This window comes from Trichosurus vulpecula, chromosome 1 (genome assembly GCF_011100635.1).
Source record: "Trichosurus vulpecula isolate mTriVul1 chromosome 1, mTriVul1.pri, whole genome shotgun sequence".
Taxonomy (NCBI): Eukaryota; Metazoa; Chordata; class Mammalia; order Diprotodontia; family Phalangeridae; genus Trichosurus; species Trichosurus vulpecula.
Genome location: NC_050573.1, coordinates 83,842,296 through 83,860,677, shown reverse-complemented (window position 1 = coordinate 83,860,677; position 18,382 = coordinate 83,842,296). Strand labels below are relative to the sequence as shown.

At 40.5% G+C, this 18,382-nt stretch overlaps 1 protein-coding gene across 1 annotated transcript; it reads right to left on the bottom strand.

The window, feature by feature from the left end:
* Positions 1 to 9,215: 9,215 nt before the first annotated feature.
* Positions 9,216 to 17,941, bottom strand: LOC118833757 (zinc finger protein 420-like). Its single transcript, XM_036741156.1, has 6 exons — positions 17,821 to 17,941; positions 15,299 to 15,415; positions 11,213 to 11,440; positions 10,973 to 11,122; positions 9,597 to 9,967; positions 9,216 to 9,518 (listed from the first exon to the last, which is right to left on the bottom strand). Exons 1-6 carry the CDS (start codon positions 17,939 to 17,941, stop codon positions 9,216 to 9,218), a joined length of 1,290 nt encoding a protein of 429 aa, XP_036597051.1.
* Between the last annotated feature and the right edge of the window lie 441 nt (positions 17,942 to 18,382).

Genomic DNA, 18,382 nt, shown 5'->3' with positions numbered 1-18,382 from the left:
ACTTCCTCACATGCCCCACTGAAAAGCAGACATTGCTTGACCACATCAGCCATTTAGCCTCGGACAGGACCATAATAGCTAGCCAACCAGAAAGCAGCACAATCAGGATGTTCACCAGGAGGCTTGACCACCAGATCATAGAAGGGGCTTTCCCTAAGATGGCACCTGCAAAGTAATAGTCAAGAACTAACCTAAAGTAAACTTATGATGTAGAAAGGCTTATTATAATATTGTTATCATACATAAATGCTGCCCCTCATGGGTTTTTCTGTATGCATTATGGGAAATCACATGCACGGTTCCACTGAGGCTAGGACTCCTCCCCTAATGCCTAATCCCTTGACAAACCTTTTCCTGCCTTTTTAATAGTCATATATTATTCATATTTTCTGTTGTGTAATCAGCATCATATACTCTGTACAATTGCCCATCTTACCTTCCTGAAATTGCTAGCTCCTCTAAGGAACTTAGCCTGCTTATCAGTGTAAAACCTTAAAACCACAACAAATGCCTTTACTTGGCTTGGAGACAGTTTGAGTATGTGAATTCTTTCAAGATGACCCTGCCGCAACATAACCTGATTCTCAACATTTCCTTCTAAATTTTCTTTTGTCTGCTATGTACTTTCATTTTTTTCTCCCTCCCTCTATGCCCTGTAATTCACTTTCTCTGTTAATTCCCTATTCCTCCCCAACACCCTCTCTTCCCCCCAAATTGAGCACATAGTAGGTACTCAGAAATGTGCTTAGTGACTAAATCTAATGGACTTAATCTTGTCATGGTATGAAGTCTATGGGCTATTCACATAGAGTAGCCTCAGTCCTTGTTGCCCAAGTATTGAAACCTTGTTATATCCTTAGCATGCATTCCAAAATGGCTTATGTTACATTTTTTAATGATATGAAGAAACTGTCAGTTTTAGAACCTCTAATCAGAAAATGCTTAGATCAGAATTAATTTAATAAATCAAATTGTTTCTGATAGGCTTGTGCTGAAAAAAGAGTAGAGAGAATTATCTTTCACAGCTCTATTTTCTAGCAAAACTGGACTACTAGATATTTGTTCCCTGATTTCATCTTGCACTCTTCTGCCTTTCTTTATGCACCACCCAGGACATTTTTTTTCTCTCATCTCTGCCTTTTGAAATTCTCTTCCTTCAAGGCCCAGCTCAAATGCCATTCTTCCCTTTAAGACTTCCTTTATTCCCCCAGCTGAAAGTGAGCTCTTTCTCCTCAAATATCCATCTATGTGTTGTACCTGCCTACTCTCTGGTTTTAGTTTACTTAATGCCGCTTCTATCCCTACTAATACCTTAGTACGGCTACTCGTTAACATCCACTTGGACTATTGCAGTAGCCTTATGGCAAAGTGGAAAGAACACTGGCTGTGGAACTATAGGTCCTGGCTTCAAAATCTACCTCTGAAATAATCTGTTTGATGTTAGGTAAAATACTTAAACTTTTTAGGCCTATTTCTTCATCTGTAAGGTGAGTGAGGAGAGGTAGACTAGATGAGGTTTCCTTCAACAAATAGGTTTCTCTCTCGTTCTTCCAATTTATCATTTGTAGTGCTGCTAGAATATTGTGTGTGTGTGTGTGACTTTGTGTGCACAGATGATTATACAGTCAATGCAGCTTCTCAGGTTGAGATGCAGTAGACTATGGATCAATCCTCTGCAGCTTGTGCTAATTTTGGTCTAACAAAGAACACCAAGAAAACAAAGGTTCTTCGCTGTCCGGTACCATATGTAACCAGAATGGCCTTTGTTTTCTTTGAATGACTCAGCTTGCCTCATTGAGCCTCTGGACACTGTGGCTTGCTCTTCTGGGGCAGGAGGCCCGGGGAGCATGCCGGGAAGCAGACAACTTCCTGTGTGAGGAGTCATGGGGCTGGCTGAGGGGAGGTGTTAACGGCTATGCTAGGGGGAGGGGCCAACTCAGGAACCAATCGGCCCTGGTCATTTGGGCGGAGCTTGATGATGTCAAAAACCCTATAAGAGGGGAGAGGACAGCTTGAAGATTCTCTCTTCCTTTTCCGGTTGGAGCCAGCGACAGTTACAACGACAGTTACAGAGGCAGTTACGACAGTTACGTCAGTTACAGCCACAGTTACAGCCACAGCTGAAGCAGGAGCTGCCAGTAGCAGAGCTAACCTACGGGAGAAAGCTGAACAAAGACTTCAGGCCATTACAGCGACAGTTACAGCGACAGTTGGAGCCAGAGGCAGTTACAGAGGCAGTTACGACAGTTACGTCAGTTTCAGCCACAGACACAGCTGAGGCAGGAGCTGCCAGTAGCAGAGCTGATCTACGGGAGGAAGCTGAACAAAGACTTCAGGCCAGTGGGTAATCTTATTACCATCGAGGGGGAAGCATGATTTTGCTTTACGCAATCATGCTTCTCTGTAGCCTCCTGGTTACTCTTGCAAGGCGTACTTATTGGGCCTGGAAGATTTTGATCAACATATCAAAATGGGGCTTCTGGTTCATGGGTTGGTTACTGTGGAGCCTAAATAAATGTTTTGATTCTTCTGCCTTCTACTTTGAGAGTTTCTTATATCCGGCGGTTCCGAACCTTTCAGACATGTTTATGATCCTCTTTGAGATTATAAACTCTGCCCTCCTGATACATTTGGCGTCACGAACAGGATCGCTAGGTATAAGATCTCTATTTAGAAGCAGAACAATTTCAGAGGAAGAGATGAATATCCCAGGATGGGAGGATCCATTTTATTCCTCCCTAGCAAAAGAATTGGCTAAAAAAGCTGGACCCTGTGAAAACTGGGAACCAAGGCTACGGAGAGGAGATCCTAGGGATTTGGAAAAGTGTTTACGAGAAGTTGGGATTCAGTCAGGGGCATCACTATCTAGGCAAAGCTGGATAGTGTTATCAGCCTACCGGCTAGTATACGAAAGATTGAGATTAAGTGAAAGACATGGGGGCACTCCTACCCCACAGGAAGAAGAGGAATCTCAGATAGCAGGAGACCAAACTGACTCAAATGAGAACTTTTCTATTAATGTGGCTAAGAGCAACAGGAGACCAAAAAAGCCCAGAGTGCATTTCAACCCAGCCCAGAAAGAGCCTGACTGCCTGCTTCGTCCTAGCCATGGTGGCAGAGGAAGTGAGTGGGGAGAGAATGAGACAATGTTAGGGGCTGAGGCACAAAACACTACTGGGGTTCAGGATGTGCCTTACACAGAGAATAGAAGATGGTTAAATGATCAGACAAGTGCTCGACCCATACAAAGGAGGAAGACAGAAACCCGAGGTGAAGATTCAGTTACAAGGGAAATTCAGGAAGATTTCTCACCGCAAGAGGTCACAGATATTTTGAGTAGATTCAGCCAAAGAATAGGAGAACCATTGATATCTTGGATGGTAAGACTCAGTGATCAAGGGGCCGGTGGAATATCAGTAGATGGGACAGACTGCATGAGATTCATAGGTATCAGCCATGATCCTCTAGTTCAACAAGCTTTTAGGGAACATCATCAGCAAGGAGATGGTGATAGCAGGACTACTCTGTTGGCATTAGCCGCTGTGGGATGCAATAAGAGATATGCTACTGATTCTATGTGGCCCACTGAGCACAGACCCTGGTATTCACTTAGAGATTGTATCATGAGACTAAAGGAGGAGGTAATGAAGACTGCCATTATGACAGGAACTGCAGACAAATATTACAATGATTCAATGGAACTGCCTCATAGGAATTTAATAATTAGGACAGCTCCCCCTGCTTATAAACAACTAATTTTGAATTTATTACTTGGAGAAGTAGGGAGCCGTCTTACAACAGTGATAAATAAGATTTTACAGTTATATGACTTAGGTGACTGGGGAAGGGATAGATCTCCTCAAGAGAGAAGAGTGAATAACCAGCAAACTTGGCGCCAAAGGAGAGTAACAAGGAAAGAAATGTTTACTGCTTTATTGAGAGCAGGGGTAGGTTTTGAAATGATAGATGGAATTCCAACCAATGAATTATATAGAATGTACAGAGATAAAGGCCTTGATAACAGGAGAGATAGGGAAATAAGAACTGCTCCTGCAAGCCTACAAGCCACTCAGACTGAAGGTGACCTTGTGTGATTAACGGATGAAAACTTGTACATTTGGGGAAAGGCTGGGAGGACAATCTTAGTCTATATCTAGGGTGGGATCCTCTTGGCTTCCTCATTATGTTCCTTTTGAAAAGAAACATTTCCCACCTGAGTTTGGCTCTGATGTTGGATCTTTGCATAACTGAAATCTCAACCAAACTTGAGATGATTTTATTTGAAGAATTATAGTCCATACTTGTCTATTCTTTTTGTCCTTTGTTTTGGCTAACCTTGTTGCTAGTTTTGTTTCCTTCAGGCTTAAGCACCCTGCACTTTCCGGTGACTGCCTAAGCATGTAGCATTCTTGGAATTCCTGCCAGCTTGTTAAAGAAATGACCTCTGGAATGGGACTTTTTGGGGGCAGGGCCATCTCTACATCCAATTTCAGCATGAAGAAGCTATGGAAAATGAGACCTTCACCCCTCACCCCAAGATTTTGAGCCCCAATCGTTCAAGGGGGGTGGAAATGATGATAGTGTTCTGTTTACTTATTTTGTGTTATCCTTGCTGTGTTGTTTTATTGTTATGATATTATTGATCCTATGTAATGGATACAAGGATTTAGGGGTGGACATTTGAATTATTAATAATTATTTTGGGGATGATTGATTGAAGAGATTATCTTGCTGGGACCTAGGGGTGGATCACATTTGAATCGTAAACCAATATTTAGGAATGTCACCAAATGATATGTTTTGCTTTATAATGAATGATATGTTTTAGTTTCCTTTGTAATTGGATCACAATGTATGTTCTAGGATACATGGCTGATTAGATTATGTATCCTATAACAAGGGGTGGAGTGTAACCAGAATGGCCTTTGTTTTCTTTGAATGACTCAGCTTGCCTCATTGAGCCTCTGGACACTGTGGCTTGCTCTTCTGGGGCAGGAGGCCCGGGGAGCATGCCGGGAAGCAGACAACTTCCTGTGTGAGGAGTCATGGGGCTGGCTGAGGGGAGGTGTTAACGGCTATGCTAGGGGGAGGGGCCAACTCAGGAACCAATCGGCCCTGGTCATTTGGGCGGAGCTTGATGATGTCAAAAACCCTATAAGAGGGGAGAGGACAGCTTGAAGATTCTCTCTTCCTTTTCCGGTTGGAGCCAGCGACAGTTACAACGACAGTTACAGAGGCAGTTACGACAGTTACGTCAGTTACAGCCACAGTTACAGCCACAGCTGAAGCAGGAGCTGCCAGTAGCAGAGCTAACCTACGGGAGAAAGCTGAACAAAGACTTCAGGCCATTACAGCGACAGTTACAGCGACAGTTGGAGCCAGAGGCAGTTACAGAGGCAGTTACGACAGTTACGTCAGTTTCAGCCACAGGCACAGCTGAGGCAGGAGCTGCCAGTAGCAGAGCTGATCTACGGGAGGAAGCTGAACAAAGACTTCAGGCCAGTGGGTAATCTTATTACCATCGAGGGGGAAGCATGATTTTGCTTTACGCAATCATGCTTCTCTGTAGCCTCCTGGTTACTCTTGCAAGGCGTACTTATTGGGCCTGGAAGATTTTGATCAACATATCAAAATGGGGCTTCTGGTTCATGGGTTGGTTACTGTGGAGCCTAAATAAATGTTTTGATTCTTCTGCCTTCTACTTTGAGAGTTTCTTATATCCGGCGGTTCCGAACCTTTCAGACATGTTTATGATCCTCTTTGAGATTATAAACTCTGCCCTCCTGATACACCATACTATCCATATGGAACCATTGGTTACAATAAATGGAGAAATTTTGAATGCTGCGGATAAGTTCACTTATCATGGCAGTATACTTTCCAAGGATGTCCACATAGATGATGAGGTTGACACATGCACTACCTGGGCTAACTCAGCATTTGGGAAGCTCTGAAGGACAGTGTGAGAGAGAAGAGATATTAGATTGCCTACCAAACTGAAGGTCTACAGAGGTCTTGTGCTGACCTCATGGTTGCACATCTGTGAAACCTGGACAGTATACCAGTGCCTTGCCAGGAAACGGAATTGTTTGCATTTGAATTGTTTTAGGAATACTCTGAAGATCACCTAGCAGAATAAGGTAATAGACACTGAGGTGCTTTGTGGAGCTGACCTGCCAAGCTTTCCAGTTCTACTGCGGAGAGTGCAACTCCAGTGGGCTGGCCATGTTATTTAAATGCCAAATGTGTGTTTGCCTAAAAGACTATTTTACAGAGAACTCACATAAGGCCAGTATTCACATGGTGGTCAGAAGAAGCAATACAAGGACACTCTCAAGGTCTCTCTGAAGAACTCTGGAATTGATTGTGAGACATGGGAGACACTGGCACAGTACTGCCCAGCATGGCATGCCTGCATCAAAGAAAGTGCTATTCTCTATGAACAAAACAGAATTGCAGTAGCTCAAAAGAACCATGAGATATGTAAATTTAGAGATCTCTCCATTCCAAATGTTCATATGGACTTTTTGTGCCTGCCCCCTGGTAGAGTCTAGCTTGTATTGGTCTGATCAGTAACAGTTGGATACATTGTACATTGACCCCAACATAGTGATGTCATTTTGGTCCTCTTCGAGAATAAAGGACAACAACCAACCAACTAAGAATAATCTTATGCATGAATTTCCATTCTTAAAAATCTTTAGAGGCCTACTGAGTAAAGTTTAATCTCCTTTTCCTGGCATTCAAGGACCTCCATAATCTTGGGCCACATTTTTCAGCCTTCACTCTTATTAAAGCCTCTTTCTGTACTTTGTATTTTGTCCAGCTTGAACTACTCTCTACCTCCTACTTCATCTTATATTTTCTTGCCTTGGTTCCTGTTCTCACTGTTTCCTATGCCTGTAATATCCTTCATCATTTTTAAAAAATGTAATTTTCATTTTACTTTTTTTTAATTGACATTTTTCTTTACCTCCCCTCCCTACTTCTGAGGGGGAAAAAGGAAAAAACCCTTACTTCACTATTGTCACCTTTTGATTCCTATGATCCTTTGCTAAATTCAAATAGCCACTCATCCAGAAAGCCTTCCTAGGTTCCTATTGTCTCTCCTCTTATATAGTACTTTGCACTCTTATAATTACCTTTTTCTTATCTTTATCACCTGTCTACCAGACCATGATCTTCATGAGAACTTGTCTTACATAAACTTTTTATGTCCCCAAGAACAGACTTCTCTGCATATAGCAGTAGGCACTTACTGTTGAATTAAGTGATGGAAAGGACTATATTTATCTTCCTAGTACTCTGCAGGTATGTTCTAGGTCCTAGGAAATTTGTTGAAGTTGCTTGTGTTGATGTAAAACAGAAACAAAATTGCTCCTCACACAGAAAGTAAATGTTTGAATGTTGTAGAAAATTATGGTCTAGTATTATATTTGCAGAAGGGCCTTAAGAGACAATGAGGAATTTGTCAGCTTTGAAGTAAGGCTCTATCTCCAGAGGAAATTGTGTTCTTAAAATAGTAATGTATTCTCTTCCTGGGCACTCCATCAAAATATTTAATGCAAGAGAAAATTGAAATTGACAGGGAGGTAGAGTGAAGTAAATTATGTTAGTGATATGAAAATCAGTTAAAAAGCAGTTAAAAAGTCAAAGGGAACTAACAATAGGTTTTTCTGGAAGCTGAAAAGACTGACTTGGACTCAAGAATTATTAGTAATTTTTAGGGAAAAAGACATGCACTTAGAGGTGACACATTTTACTTCTCTGAGAGGAAATTGATAAAAATGTAAGCTGACAAGAGACTTTTCCAAGAAAGCAAGTTACAGGGTATCTCCTAGCCCTATGTCTCACACCATATTCAGGAAAATCTACACTGACACCATTCAAAATTATGCTCATAAAAATACACTCATTTTAGAAAAGGTTAAATTATGTTTTACATAGTTTGCCAAGGCAGTAAAATAGATTTAATAGTGTACTTTGAAAACACTTCCACTAAAAATGGTTAAAATGTTAGCAATTATTTGGAACCTTCATTTATTCAAGATTTCTTATTTGCTGATCATGGCAGACAATTTTACTATAGATTGTACCAGATCAGACTGATTCTTGACTCTTGGGATCATCTAGAGCACGGGTGGGAAACCTGCAGCCTTGAGTCTACATGTGGCCTCAAGGCTGCTGGTTCCCCACCCCTGGAGACCAATCTTCTCATTTTTACAGATGAGGAACTGAGGCTCAGAGAATTTTAAATTACTTATTCAAGGACACAGTCAATTGAGTGGCAGAGGCAGGATTCAAATGAGTGTTCTCTCTTGATGCCCAAACCAATTTTCTTTACATTGCACCATACTGTCTCCATAGCACTGAACTAGTATTTGAGAGGTATGGTTTCTAATTTCAGTTCTACTATGTTCAAACTGTATAACCAGGGACAGTTCTTTAACTGTAACTTTAACTTTTCAGACCTCAATTTCCTTATTTGTAAATTGGATTAGGTCATCTCTAATGTTTCTTCCTGTTCTGAGTCTATAGTTCTATTGATTGGGAGTCAGAAAACCCTAGATCTGAGAGCTTGCTTTGCTTTGTCACTTGCTAGCTGTGGTAAATCACTTAACCTCTCTGGGCTTGTTTCCTCCTGTGTAATTTGAAATTTTGACTAGATCTTCAAGGTCCCTTCTGGCACTAAAATTTTATAATTCTTCCCATTATATGCAGAGCACAATCCTAACTTTGGTTGCATATCAAAGAATTGGAAAACACAGTCCTTATATTTAAGTAGCTGAAAGTTCAGTTGAGAAAACAAAACTGATCATTACATGCCTTGAAAAAATTAAAAAATATAAATGAAACACAGCTACAATTTGAAAACACACTGAGGAGACACAGTACATTATAAAAAATATGACTTGAATTTAATATAAAGCAGCTTTCTGAAAGAGCTCATATTTTGAAGGTGATGCATGTGAATGGATATTCCAAGAAGAGAGATTAAAAAAAGGTTTGAATGTGCGAATAATCAAACCCTGCTTGTCCAGAGGAAACAGGACAGTTTGGTTAGAATAGAGACAGGATGCTGGGAAATTGATGCAAAACTTTAGAACCTTGGTTAAATGGAAAATATATGCAGTTACCTCTTAGGAGATTTATTAAAAATACCTAGATTGCCACAAATACTAGGTTCTGTATACTTCAAACTGATCACTGAGATGCTATTTGGCTGTAAAGTGCTGAAGTGTTTTTCCTATCCTAGAGTGAATTCTCTGATGTCTTCTCAAATTTGAACTATTACTGAAACCTTTACCACACTCATTACATTCATAGAATTTCTCCCCAGTATGAATTAGCTGATGGTGAATGAGGGTTGAACTCCGACTGAAGGCTTTTCCACATTCATTACATTCATATGGTCTCTGTCCACTATGAACTCTCTGATGTTGAATAAGGCTTGAGTTGTGAGTAAAGGCTTTTCCACATTCATGACATTCATGAGATTTCTCTCCAGTATGAATTTTATGGTTTTCAGCAAATCTTAACTTATCTAAGGCATTCCCACTATTATATTGATGGGATTTCTGCTCAATATGAGATCTTTGATGTTCAATAAGGTATGCACTTCTACTGAAAGCTTTACCACATTCATTACATTTGTAGGGTTTCACTCCAGTATGAATAATCTGATGTTGAAAAAGCGTTGAACTCTGACTGAAAGCTTTGCCACACTCATTACATTTGTATGGTCTCACTCCAGTGTGAATTCTTTGGTGTCTAATAAGAAAAGAGCTCTGACTGAAGGCTTTTCCACATTCATGACATTCATAGGGCTTCTCTCCAGTATGAATTCTCTGGTGTAAAATAAGATGTGAACTCCAAGTAAAGGCTTTTCCGCATTCATCACATTTGTACGGTTTCACTCCAGTATGAACACTTTGATGCTGATTAAGTAATGAGTTCTCACTGAAACCTTTACCACATTCACTGCATTTATGTATCTCTTCAGTGTAAATTATTTGATCTTCACTATGATTTGAACTAGTTAAGGTATTAGTATAATCAGTATATTGACGTGAATTTCCCCCAATATGAGATTTTTGATGTTCGATAAGGTATGCCCTCCTACTGAAGGCTTTCTCACACTCAAGACACTTGTAGGGTTTTATTCCAGTATGAATTATCTGATGCTGCACAAGAGTTGATCTCTGACTGAAGGCTTTCCCACATTCATGACATTCATAGGGCTTTTCTCCAGTGTGAATTCTCTGATGCCGAATAAGTAATGAGCTTTGACTAAAACTTTTCCCACATTCATTACATCTATGGGGTTTATCCATAGTGTTAATTCTTTGGTGTTCAGTAAGGCTTGAAATATTTGAAGCATTCTCATGCTTGCTATATTGAGATTTTCCCCCAATATGATTTCTTTGGTGTTTCATAAAATATGTATACCAACTGAAGGTTTTTCCACATTCATTACATTTATAAGGTTTCTCTCCAGTATGAACTCTCTGGTGTTGAACAGGTAATGAGCCCTCACTACGGGCTTTCCCACATTCACTAATTTTGGGGGACTTTTCAGTTTGAAATCTCTGATCAATAAGGTTTGAACTATCTAAGGTATTCCTATAGTCATCATCTTGATGAGATTTTTCTGCAGGATGAGTTTTTTGATGTTCAATAAGGTATGCACTTCGACCAAAAGCTTTGCCACACGTGTTACATTTATAGGGTTTTACTCCAGTATGAATTACCTGATGTTGAACAAGGGTTGAACTCTGGCGAAAGGCTTTCCCACATTCATGGCATTCATAAGGTTTTTCTCCAGTGTGAATTCTCTTATGTCGAATAAGTAATGAAGTCTGACTAAAAGATTTCCCACACTCATTACATTTGTGAGGTTTTTCTCCAGTATGAATTCTCTGATGCAGTTTAAGTTGTGAGCTCTGACTAAAGGTCTTCCCACATTCTTCACATGCATAAGGTTTCTCTCCTGTATGAATTCTCTGATGCTGAATAAGGTGTGAGCTTTGACTAAAAGCTCTTCCACATTCATCACATCCATAAGGTTTCTCTCCAGTATGAATTCTCTGATGTTGAATAAGCTGTGAGCTCTGAATGAAGCCTTTCCCACATTCATTACATTTAAATGGTTTCTCTCCAGTGTGAGTTCTCTGATGCAGACTAAGTCGTGAATTCAGACTGAAAGCTTTACCACATTCATCACACTTATAGGGTTTTTCTCTATTGTGAATTAACTGATGTCGAATAAGGTGGGAGCTACAACTAAAAGCTTTCAAACATTTGTTACACTTATAGGGTTTCTCTCCAGTATGAATTCTTTGATGTTCCCTAAGGTGTGAGCTCCGACTAAAATTTTTCCCACATTCACAGCATCTGTGGGGTTTTTCTCCAGTATGAATTCTCTGATGTAGATTAAGATCTGAATTATATTGGAAACTTTTGCCACATGTGTCACATTTATGGGTCCGCTCTCTTACAGTATGTCTTGGGTGAGAAACAGAGTTTGAATTCAAACTTAAATTTCTCCTATGTTTATTCAGCTCTTGGGCATTCCCTCCTATCACATTTTTCTTTGAGATCACAGTCAATTTATTGAAACCTCTCTCTTGGTAACAGTACTTCTTTAAAATCACCACTGTGGAGTTTTCTTGATTTCTCTTTAGAATTCCCTCAGATTCATAAGCCTGTCCAAAACTAGATCCTTGAGTTACATTATCTGAGGGTATTGCCAGTGCTGCTCCATGTGATTTTATTTCTTTTGAAATGCCTTCTTCATATGACTGCTTGTTCTCACTCTGGTTCTCACAATCTGAAAAAATAAAAGGCAAATTCAAAGATCACTTGTCCTATAAGCTGAGGAAAAAGGAAAATCATTTTAGTGATGAGCCTTCCCCCTATCCCCCCATAGCAATTTGATTGAAATACATAGTTTTGATAGTTCTCAATCTTGAGAGAACAGATGAAAGGCACAGGACCTCAGGTTAGATAAGGAAGGAGGAGAAGAGACAGTATGAAGTGGCCCACCCAGAGGCTAACATGGGCACAAGCTAGGAAAGCCACTTTAGGTGCTACTTTATAATTAGCTATTCTCTAGCTACAGCAAAACTAAGTTTCTTTTCTCTCCCTGTAAGAAAGCTAACTGTGGAGAGATTGATTTAAAAAGCTGGTCTCAAATAAAAAGGCCTGTCAAGCTGTTCAGCATTGGAAAGGAGAGGGATTCACTTGCTCACTGGTTCTGCCAGTTTTCTAACTTTCTAGAAAGTGGAGCTCATGTACCAGCCAGTGATTCCATCTGCCAACAACAGTGTTGCTACACTGTGCTTTTCAGCAGCCAACTACAGGGAGGGTGGAGTTTGACCAGGAGAACAGGCTGAGCAGAGGAAGTGGAGATGAACTAGGAACTGAGAGGATGAGCTAGCAATAGTGGAAGACCAAATTGGGTTAACAAGAGATGAGCTAGTATGAAGTGTGAGAAGTGGGGTCAGAAGGGGCTGAAAAGTTGACTGTTGAGGTGGGCTGTGTGGTAAACAGGAAAATGAACCTAAAGAGATGAGAAAAAGAGATGGTTCCTCTGCCTGGCTCTGTGGCACTCATCACCTAAAAGATATAATGGTGAACTGGAAGGAACACTGGACTCGATGTTAGAACACTTGGATTCAGATCCTGCCAAGGGGACTTACTATTGAGTGGGATGGTGAAGCCCTCATGGAATCTAGATCTCAGCCTTTCTGTGAGTTGAGTGGAATGAATGGGGGTGGGGACCTTCCAGCATGGTTCAGGGCTTCTGACAGCTAGGCCTAAGTTTCCAGTTACTAAAATCACCTGAACTGTGTCCTCGCCAAATAAGGATAAAAGCGTTCTTAAGAATTGTTATTGGCTCAATGAGTGTTTCCTTGTCCCTTGTACCTGGGTTAGATTTCTCCCAAAATTGTAAGCCTGGACTCCATCAATGAGAGTAAAAGGTCAGTGGTGGGGTGGGGGAGTGGTTTGTGTTAGGGTACAAAGCTAAGTTCTGCCCTCTGGGTGCCACCTCTCCCTACTGCCCTTTCTCAAGATGGTAATAAAGAAGTTTTCTGTTTCTACCTTGACACCTCAGACTCTTTTAATTAATTGCTGGTGGGTGGTCTCACCCCACACACTAGTTGTGTGATTAGTGTAATTGATAATTTAACCTCTGCCCTGGTTTACTCAGCTATAAAAGATTATATTACTTCCTGCTCAATGCAAGTCTTACATCTTGCACACTGCCTGTCTCTAGTGATCTGTTCAACCACTGCCAACATGCTCTCTCTTCCTCTCTCCCTGCCAATCTTGAAAGTCCTAGATGATCGAGTCTTAGATGCAGATGTGTGAGGTAAATAAAATGTGAAGACTTCACAGGGAAGATATGTATAAATATATATCTTTACTAAGAAATGTTTAAAAATCAAGAAATAGGGAAATGAAGAAAAAAATTCTGAGGCTGTGAGAGTCTGATGGCTCAGCCTCTGGGAAAGTTTACCGTAAATCTTTTTGTTCTTTCTTCTGGTTCTGGTTTAAAGATTTGCTCAGTAAGAATAGGGTCACTATGACCCGCTTTCCTTTACTGTAAAAGTACTGTAAGAGAATGGAGAGGGTCTCCCTCTCCCCTTATCCTATTCTCCTTCTTTAGATTTATAGATGTCACTTCAGTTGTAATCATTAACCAAGGGAATGGGAATTAGAGTTTCTGTGCCTCGATTTCCCGGTTCTTTGTCTAGTTTTTGTGCTCAGATTGTAAGCCCGCCTCCCAGCCAACGGTGAGAAGGGTCAGAGGTGGGTGGGAATTCTCTTGTGTTAGGTATAATTATGGGTGCTTTGCCCCTTGTAAAGCGCTTCCTTTGCTGGTTCTGCTCTGTGCTAGCAGAGGTCGCCCAATTCTTGAGAAGTGAATAAAATGTATTTCTATTCCCACCCTGAGATTGTTCCTTATTAACTTTTAATTGGTGAGGGTCTTTCATCCCACACATACATATTATCTTAACATGAGTAAGAATGTCCTGACGATTAAAGTAGTCCAAAAAACGTCAGAAATGGCCTTGGAAAATTACAGAATGAACCAATGTGAGAAACGGAAGGGATTGCAGAGGTCATTCCTCCCTAACCATGCTCCTGCCTTTCTTCTTCTTTACTTCAATACCATGTTCCCTCTACTGGTGGAACAACCTGGAACTTCCCTGCGTGTTTGTGGCCTTTTCACCCAGTAATAGCCTACCACCCCTGAGGCCTACTCAATCTGCTATATCCCTTTATGAGGTCCATCCCCCTTCTTCCATTGGTGAATTTCTCCAAGAACCTCCATTTTGTGGAGGGACTGTGGCCAGTGAGCCTTCATTCCCCTTCTTGCCCTGTTCTTAACTTCCTCTAGACTTCAAAATCATCCCTCTATGGGTACCTCCCCTTCTCATCTTGCTTTTTAGTTCCCTTTTGTGTGTGGTCTTCTCCCATTAGAATGTAAGCTCCTGGAGGACAGGGACTGTTTTCCTTTTAGCTTTTATTTATATTCACGGTGCTTGGTAAATAGTAAGTACTTAATAAGTGTTTATTTCCTTCCTTACTACTACTACCTGAACAGAAATGCTTTTTACAACATTCCTCAAAAAGTCACCTAGACTTTACTTGAAGACCTCTAATAAAGGGCAACTCCATAGCTAGTTTATATCAGTTTAAGGTAGCTGTGTCAGGAAGTTTTTCCTTACATTTAGCTTACAGCTACTTCCCTGTGTCTTCTATTCATTCCTCCTTCTGCCCTCTAGGACTAAGCTGAACAAACTAACCTCTTTTCTACATGTCAACCATTTAAATACTTGAAGCTGGTTCTTCTTCTCATGAAGATAAATAGTGAGTTATCTGGAGATGTTTGTTCAAGCAGAGACTAAGATCATCATTTGGGCATGTTAGAGAGAGGATTCATGATAGGTGCAGGACTTCAATACCTAGGAATCTAGCTGAACTAGAGAGGGACAGGGTTTATGATGTGACCTTTAAAATTCCTTTCAAATTTAAGACCCTATGTTTCTATAAATCATTGTGTGGTAAAAATTCTTCCCCCAGGATATTCTGGATCTTTTCAATTGTTCCTTCCCACAGAATAACTTATATTCTCTGCTGCCTTTCCTGCTTCTCAATAAACTTCCATTCACAGTCCCCTTCTCCTTATGGAGCCTTCTTCAAATGGTGTATCCTATGCAGAAGAAAGTTTACATTAAAAAAAACCAATGACCTCTCCCACTGCTTATTTAGTACTGTCTTCCCTCACCTATGCTGAGGTATCTCATGGTCTCCTCTCTTTCACTGGCTTCCTGCAGATTCAGGACCCATGGCTCTTCCCCGTGTTCCAGCTGAGAGATCACATCAGGTTTGTGGACTGGAACTCCTACTTGTAGGAAAAAGAAATAGCATGTGTAGCTTTGTGCTGAAGAATTCAAAGCAGTCCTGGGGCTCAGACTAAACCAGGTTCTCTCCAAGATTTTGAAGATACAAAAACCATGGGTAATCATCCAACTCAAATGACAATGAATGAGAGCTATCTTAGGAGTTAGTGAGTCTCATGTCACCAAAGGTCTTGAAGCAGAAGCTCGATGACCATGATGAAGAATGTATGAGAGAAGACTCTTATTTGGTCGAGTGGTACATGACATAGATAGAGAACTGGAAGCCAGATCTGTGTTCAAGTGTCACCTCTGGTTGTGGGACCCTGGGCAAGTCACTTAATTTCTTGGTGATCTAGGCAACTCTCCAAGACTATAAGCTGCAGAGAAGGCACTGACTTGCTCTGTTAAAAAGAGTTTTCTCACCTTGGAGTTCCTCATACCAATGAAATCACAGGTCCAGTCTTTATCTCTCTTGTTCAGGGCTGGCTGGATTAGACAATCTGAGGTTCCTTCCAACTCTTAGAAATTGTGATAAGTTAATGCAAATATATGAAAGATATGGTCCTTGCCCTCAAGAAAATTATAGCCTAATTAGGAAAATGGGACATAGACACAAAAAGATAAAGAATAATTATCTGAAACCTCTAATTTCTCCCGAGGCCTAGATCCCATCCTGTTTCTTTGTTTTCTTAGGATAGAACTTTGACTCATCTAGGAGCTGTAGTCCTAGATCTCTTCTTTTCCAAGGGTGCATTTAGGGTTAGGGTCTGGCCCCAGGATCCAATCCTGGCAAACTCTTATCTGGCCACAAATCCAGAAGGGCCCCACCTAGGCTGGAACATTTTGGAAGCTGAGATAGGAAGCTGAGCTAGACTCCCAGCAGCTATGTGAGTCAAACTCTTCATTCTTATTCTTCATGTATATACTATGTATCATGCTATAATACTTATCTATTTATAACTAAAATATGTTACAGCAGACTGTGATTTATTACTATCCCCTGGCAAAAAAACGCCAACCTCCCCTTCTTCCCCCAACCCAAACCTGCCAAAAAACTGAAGCATGACTACCAGTGGTATAGAGATTTAGGGGTAAAACAGCAAGACCTTCCCCCAAATATCAACCTCTTAAGTCTGAAATTCCTATTTCAGGAGATGGAGCCTTTCATTCAATAATGAAAAAGGTTTAACTATATTCAAGTATGCTCCAGAGAACCAACCCAACATATTCATACTCTATTGTCAATAACTGGCAATACGGTATAGTAGTAAGAGTTCAAGATTTAGGAGCTGACTCCTGGCTCTGCTATTAGTAGCTGTGTGACTTTGGGCAAATCACTTAACCTCTGGAGGCTATTTTTTTCATCTATAAAATGGACAAAATGATACCTGAAATATCTGTACCTCACTAGGTTGCTAGAAGGATTAAATAAGGTAATTCAGGTAAAATTCCGTTTGTAAACCAAAGTACTATATAAACATCAGCTGTTATTATTATAATTCACTGAGGACAAAAAAAAGATATGCTCAGAGGTTGCATGGGGCACATTAGTGGCGTCAAAGGCAAATAGAACCAGATCTCTTGGCCAAATATTGACATAGAAAACCACAAATTCACATAATCTATGTTGTATTATATTTTTATTTATTATGTTAAACATTTCCCAATTACATCTGAATTTGGTTGCGCCATACTCTGCAGTTTTGCAGCACAAAGTGGTAAGTTTCAGGCCTCTAGCTTAGAAGGAACAAGGTCTCCAGCCTCTTTATTTATGGGAAATAAGGGAGAAGGTGGGAGGAGTCTCTTAAGTAAACATGTTCCCAGAGATTGGGATAAGAATATGCTATTAGGAAAGGAGCAATCTAGGCATAGAAGAACAGTGAGTTTATTTGTTTTCCTCCTGCTTGAGGTTGGAAAGCTATGAGTCAAAGAAGGGCCACGGTTATACTAATACAGGAAGAATCTATAAGGTCTAAGGCATAATGTCTAACAAGGAGTTTAACAACGGGAAAAGTGGTTGTATTGGGAAAAGCCCAAGAAAGCTATTTCTTCCTTTGTCTTTTAAAGACAGAAAACAAAAACAGGCTATCTCTGGGCCCAAAATGGATGAGGAAGGTTCTATTCTCAAGTCACAACCAAGCCAAACTTTCCAGAGGTCATAGAATTCAAAGCCAAGAGGCTTCTGGGCATGTGCTCTTAATCTTTTTTGTGCCATGAACCCCTCTGGCAGTCCAGTGGAGCCTACGAACCCATTCTCAGAATGTTTTAAAAGCATAAAATGCTAGTAAAGGTAACTAATTATATTTAATAGTTGTCAGAATATTTTTTAAAAAGTTCACAAATCCCAGGTTAAAAGTTCCTGCTCTAGAGGATTACTATTTATCATGATGGGGACAACAAGTCTTACCCAGAGAGACCATATTCCCATAATTCTCCAGCATCACATCTCTATAGAGGTGTCTTTGATCAGGGGTCAGCTGCTTCCATTCCTTCTTTGTAAAATACACAGCTACATCTTCAAAGGTCATCAACTCCTGAAACAACATATACTTGCTGCCCAAGGGAAAAGCCCACAATTCTGACCTGGATAAATAAATTCCATCTGTGCATACGTGACGGGGAGAGGAGGCAAGGAGGAGGTAAATGAGGGGAAGTGATTGCACAAGAGGGTTAGGGAGAGGGTGAGAATTGTCTAGGGACTTTATAGGCAACTACAAGGAAAATATAAGAGAAATACAGAATCACAGGAAGTGTAGTATAGTATGAAGTCTGAGTGGTGCTTTGGAAATAAGCTCCTTTCAGGGATGAATTTTCATTTGGTCTTTGTATCACAACACTTGGCACAGTGTCTTGTACACAATACTTACTTAATGAATACTTAGTGGATTGGATTGTTGAATATGGAACCAGGAGGTCTGTGTTCAAATCTCACTTCTGCTCCTAACTACCAGGCATGACCTTAGGTGAGT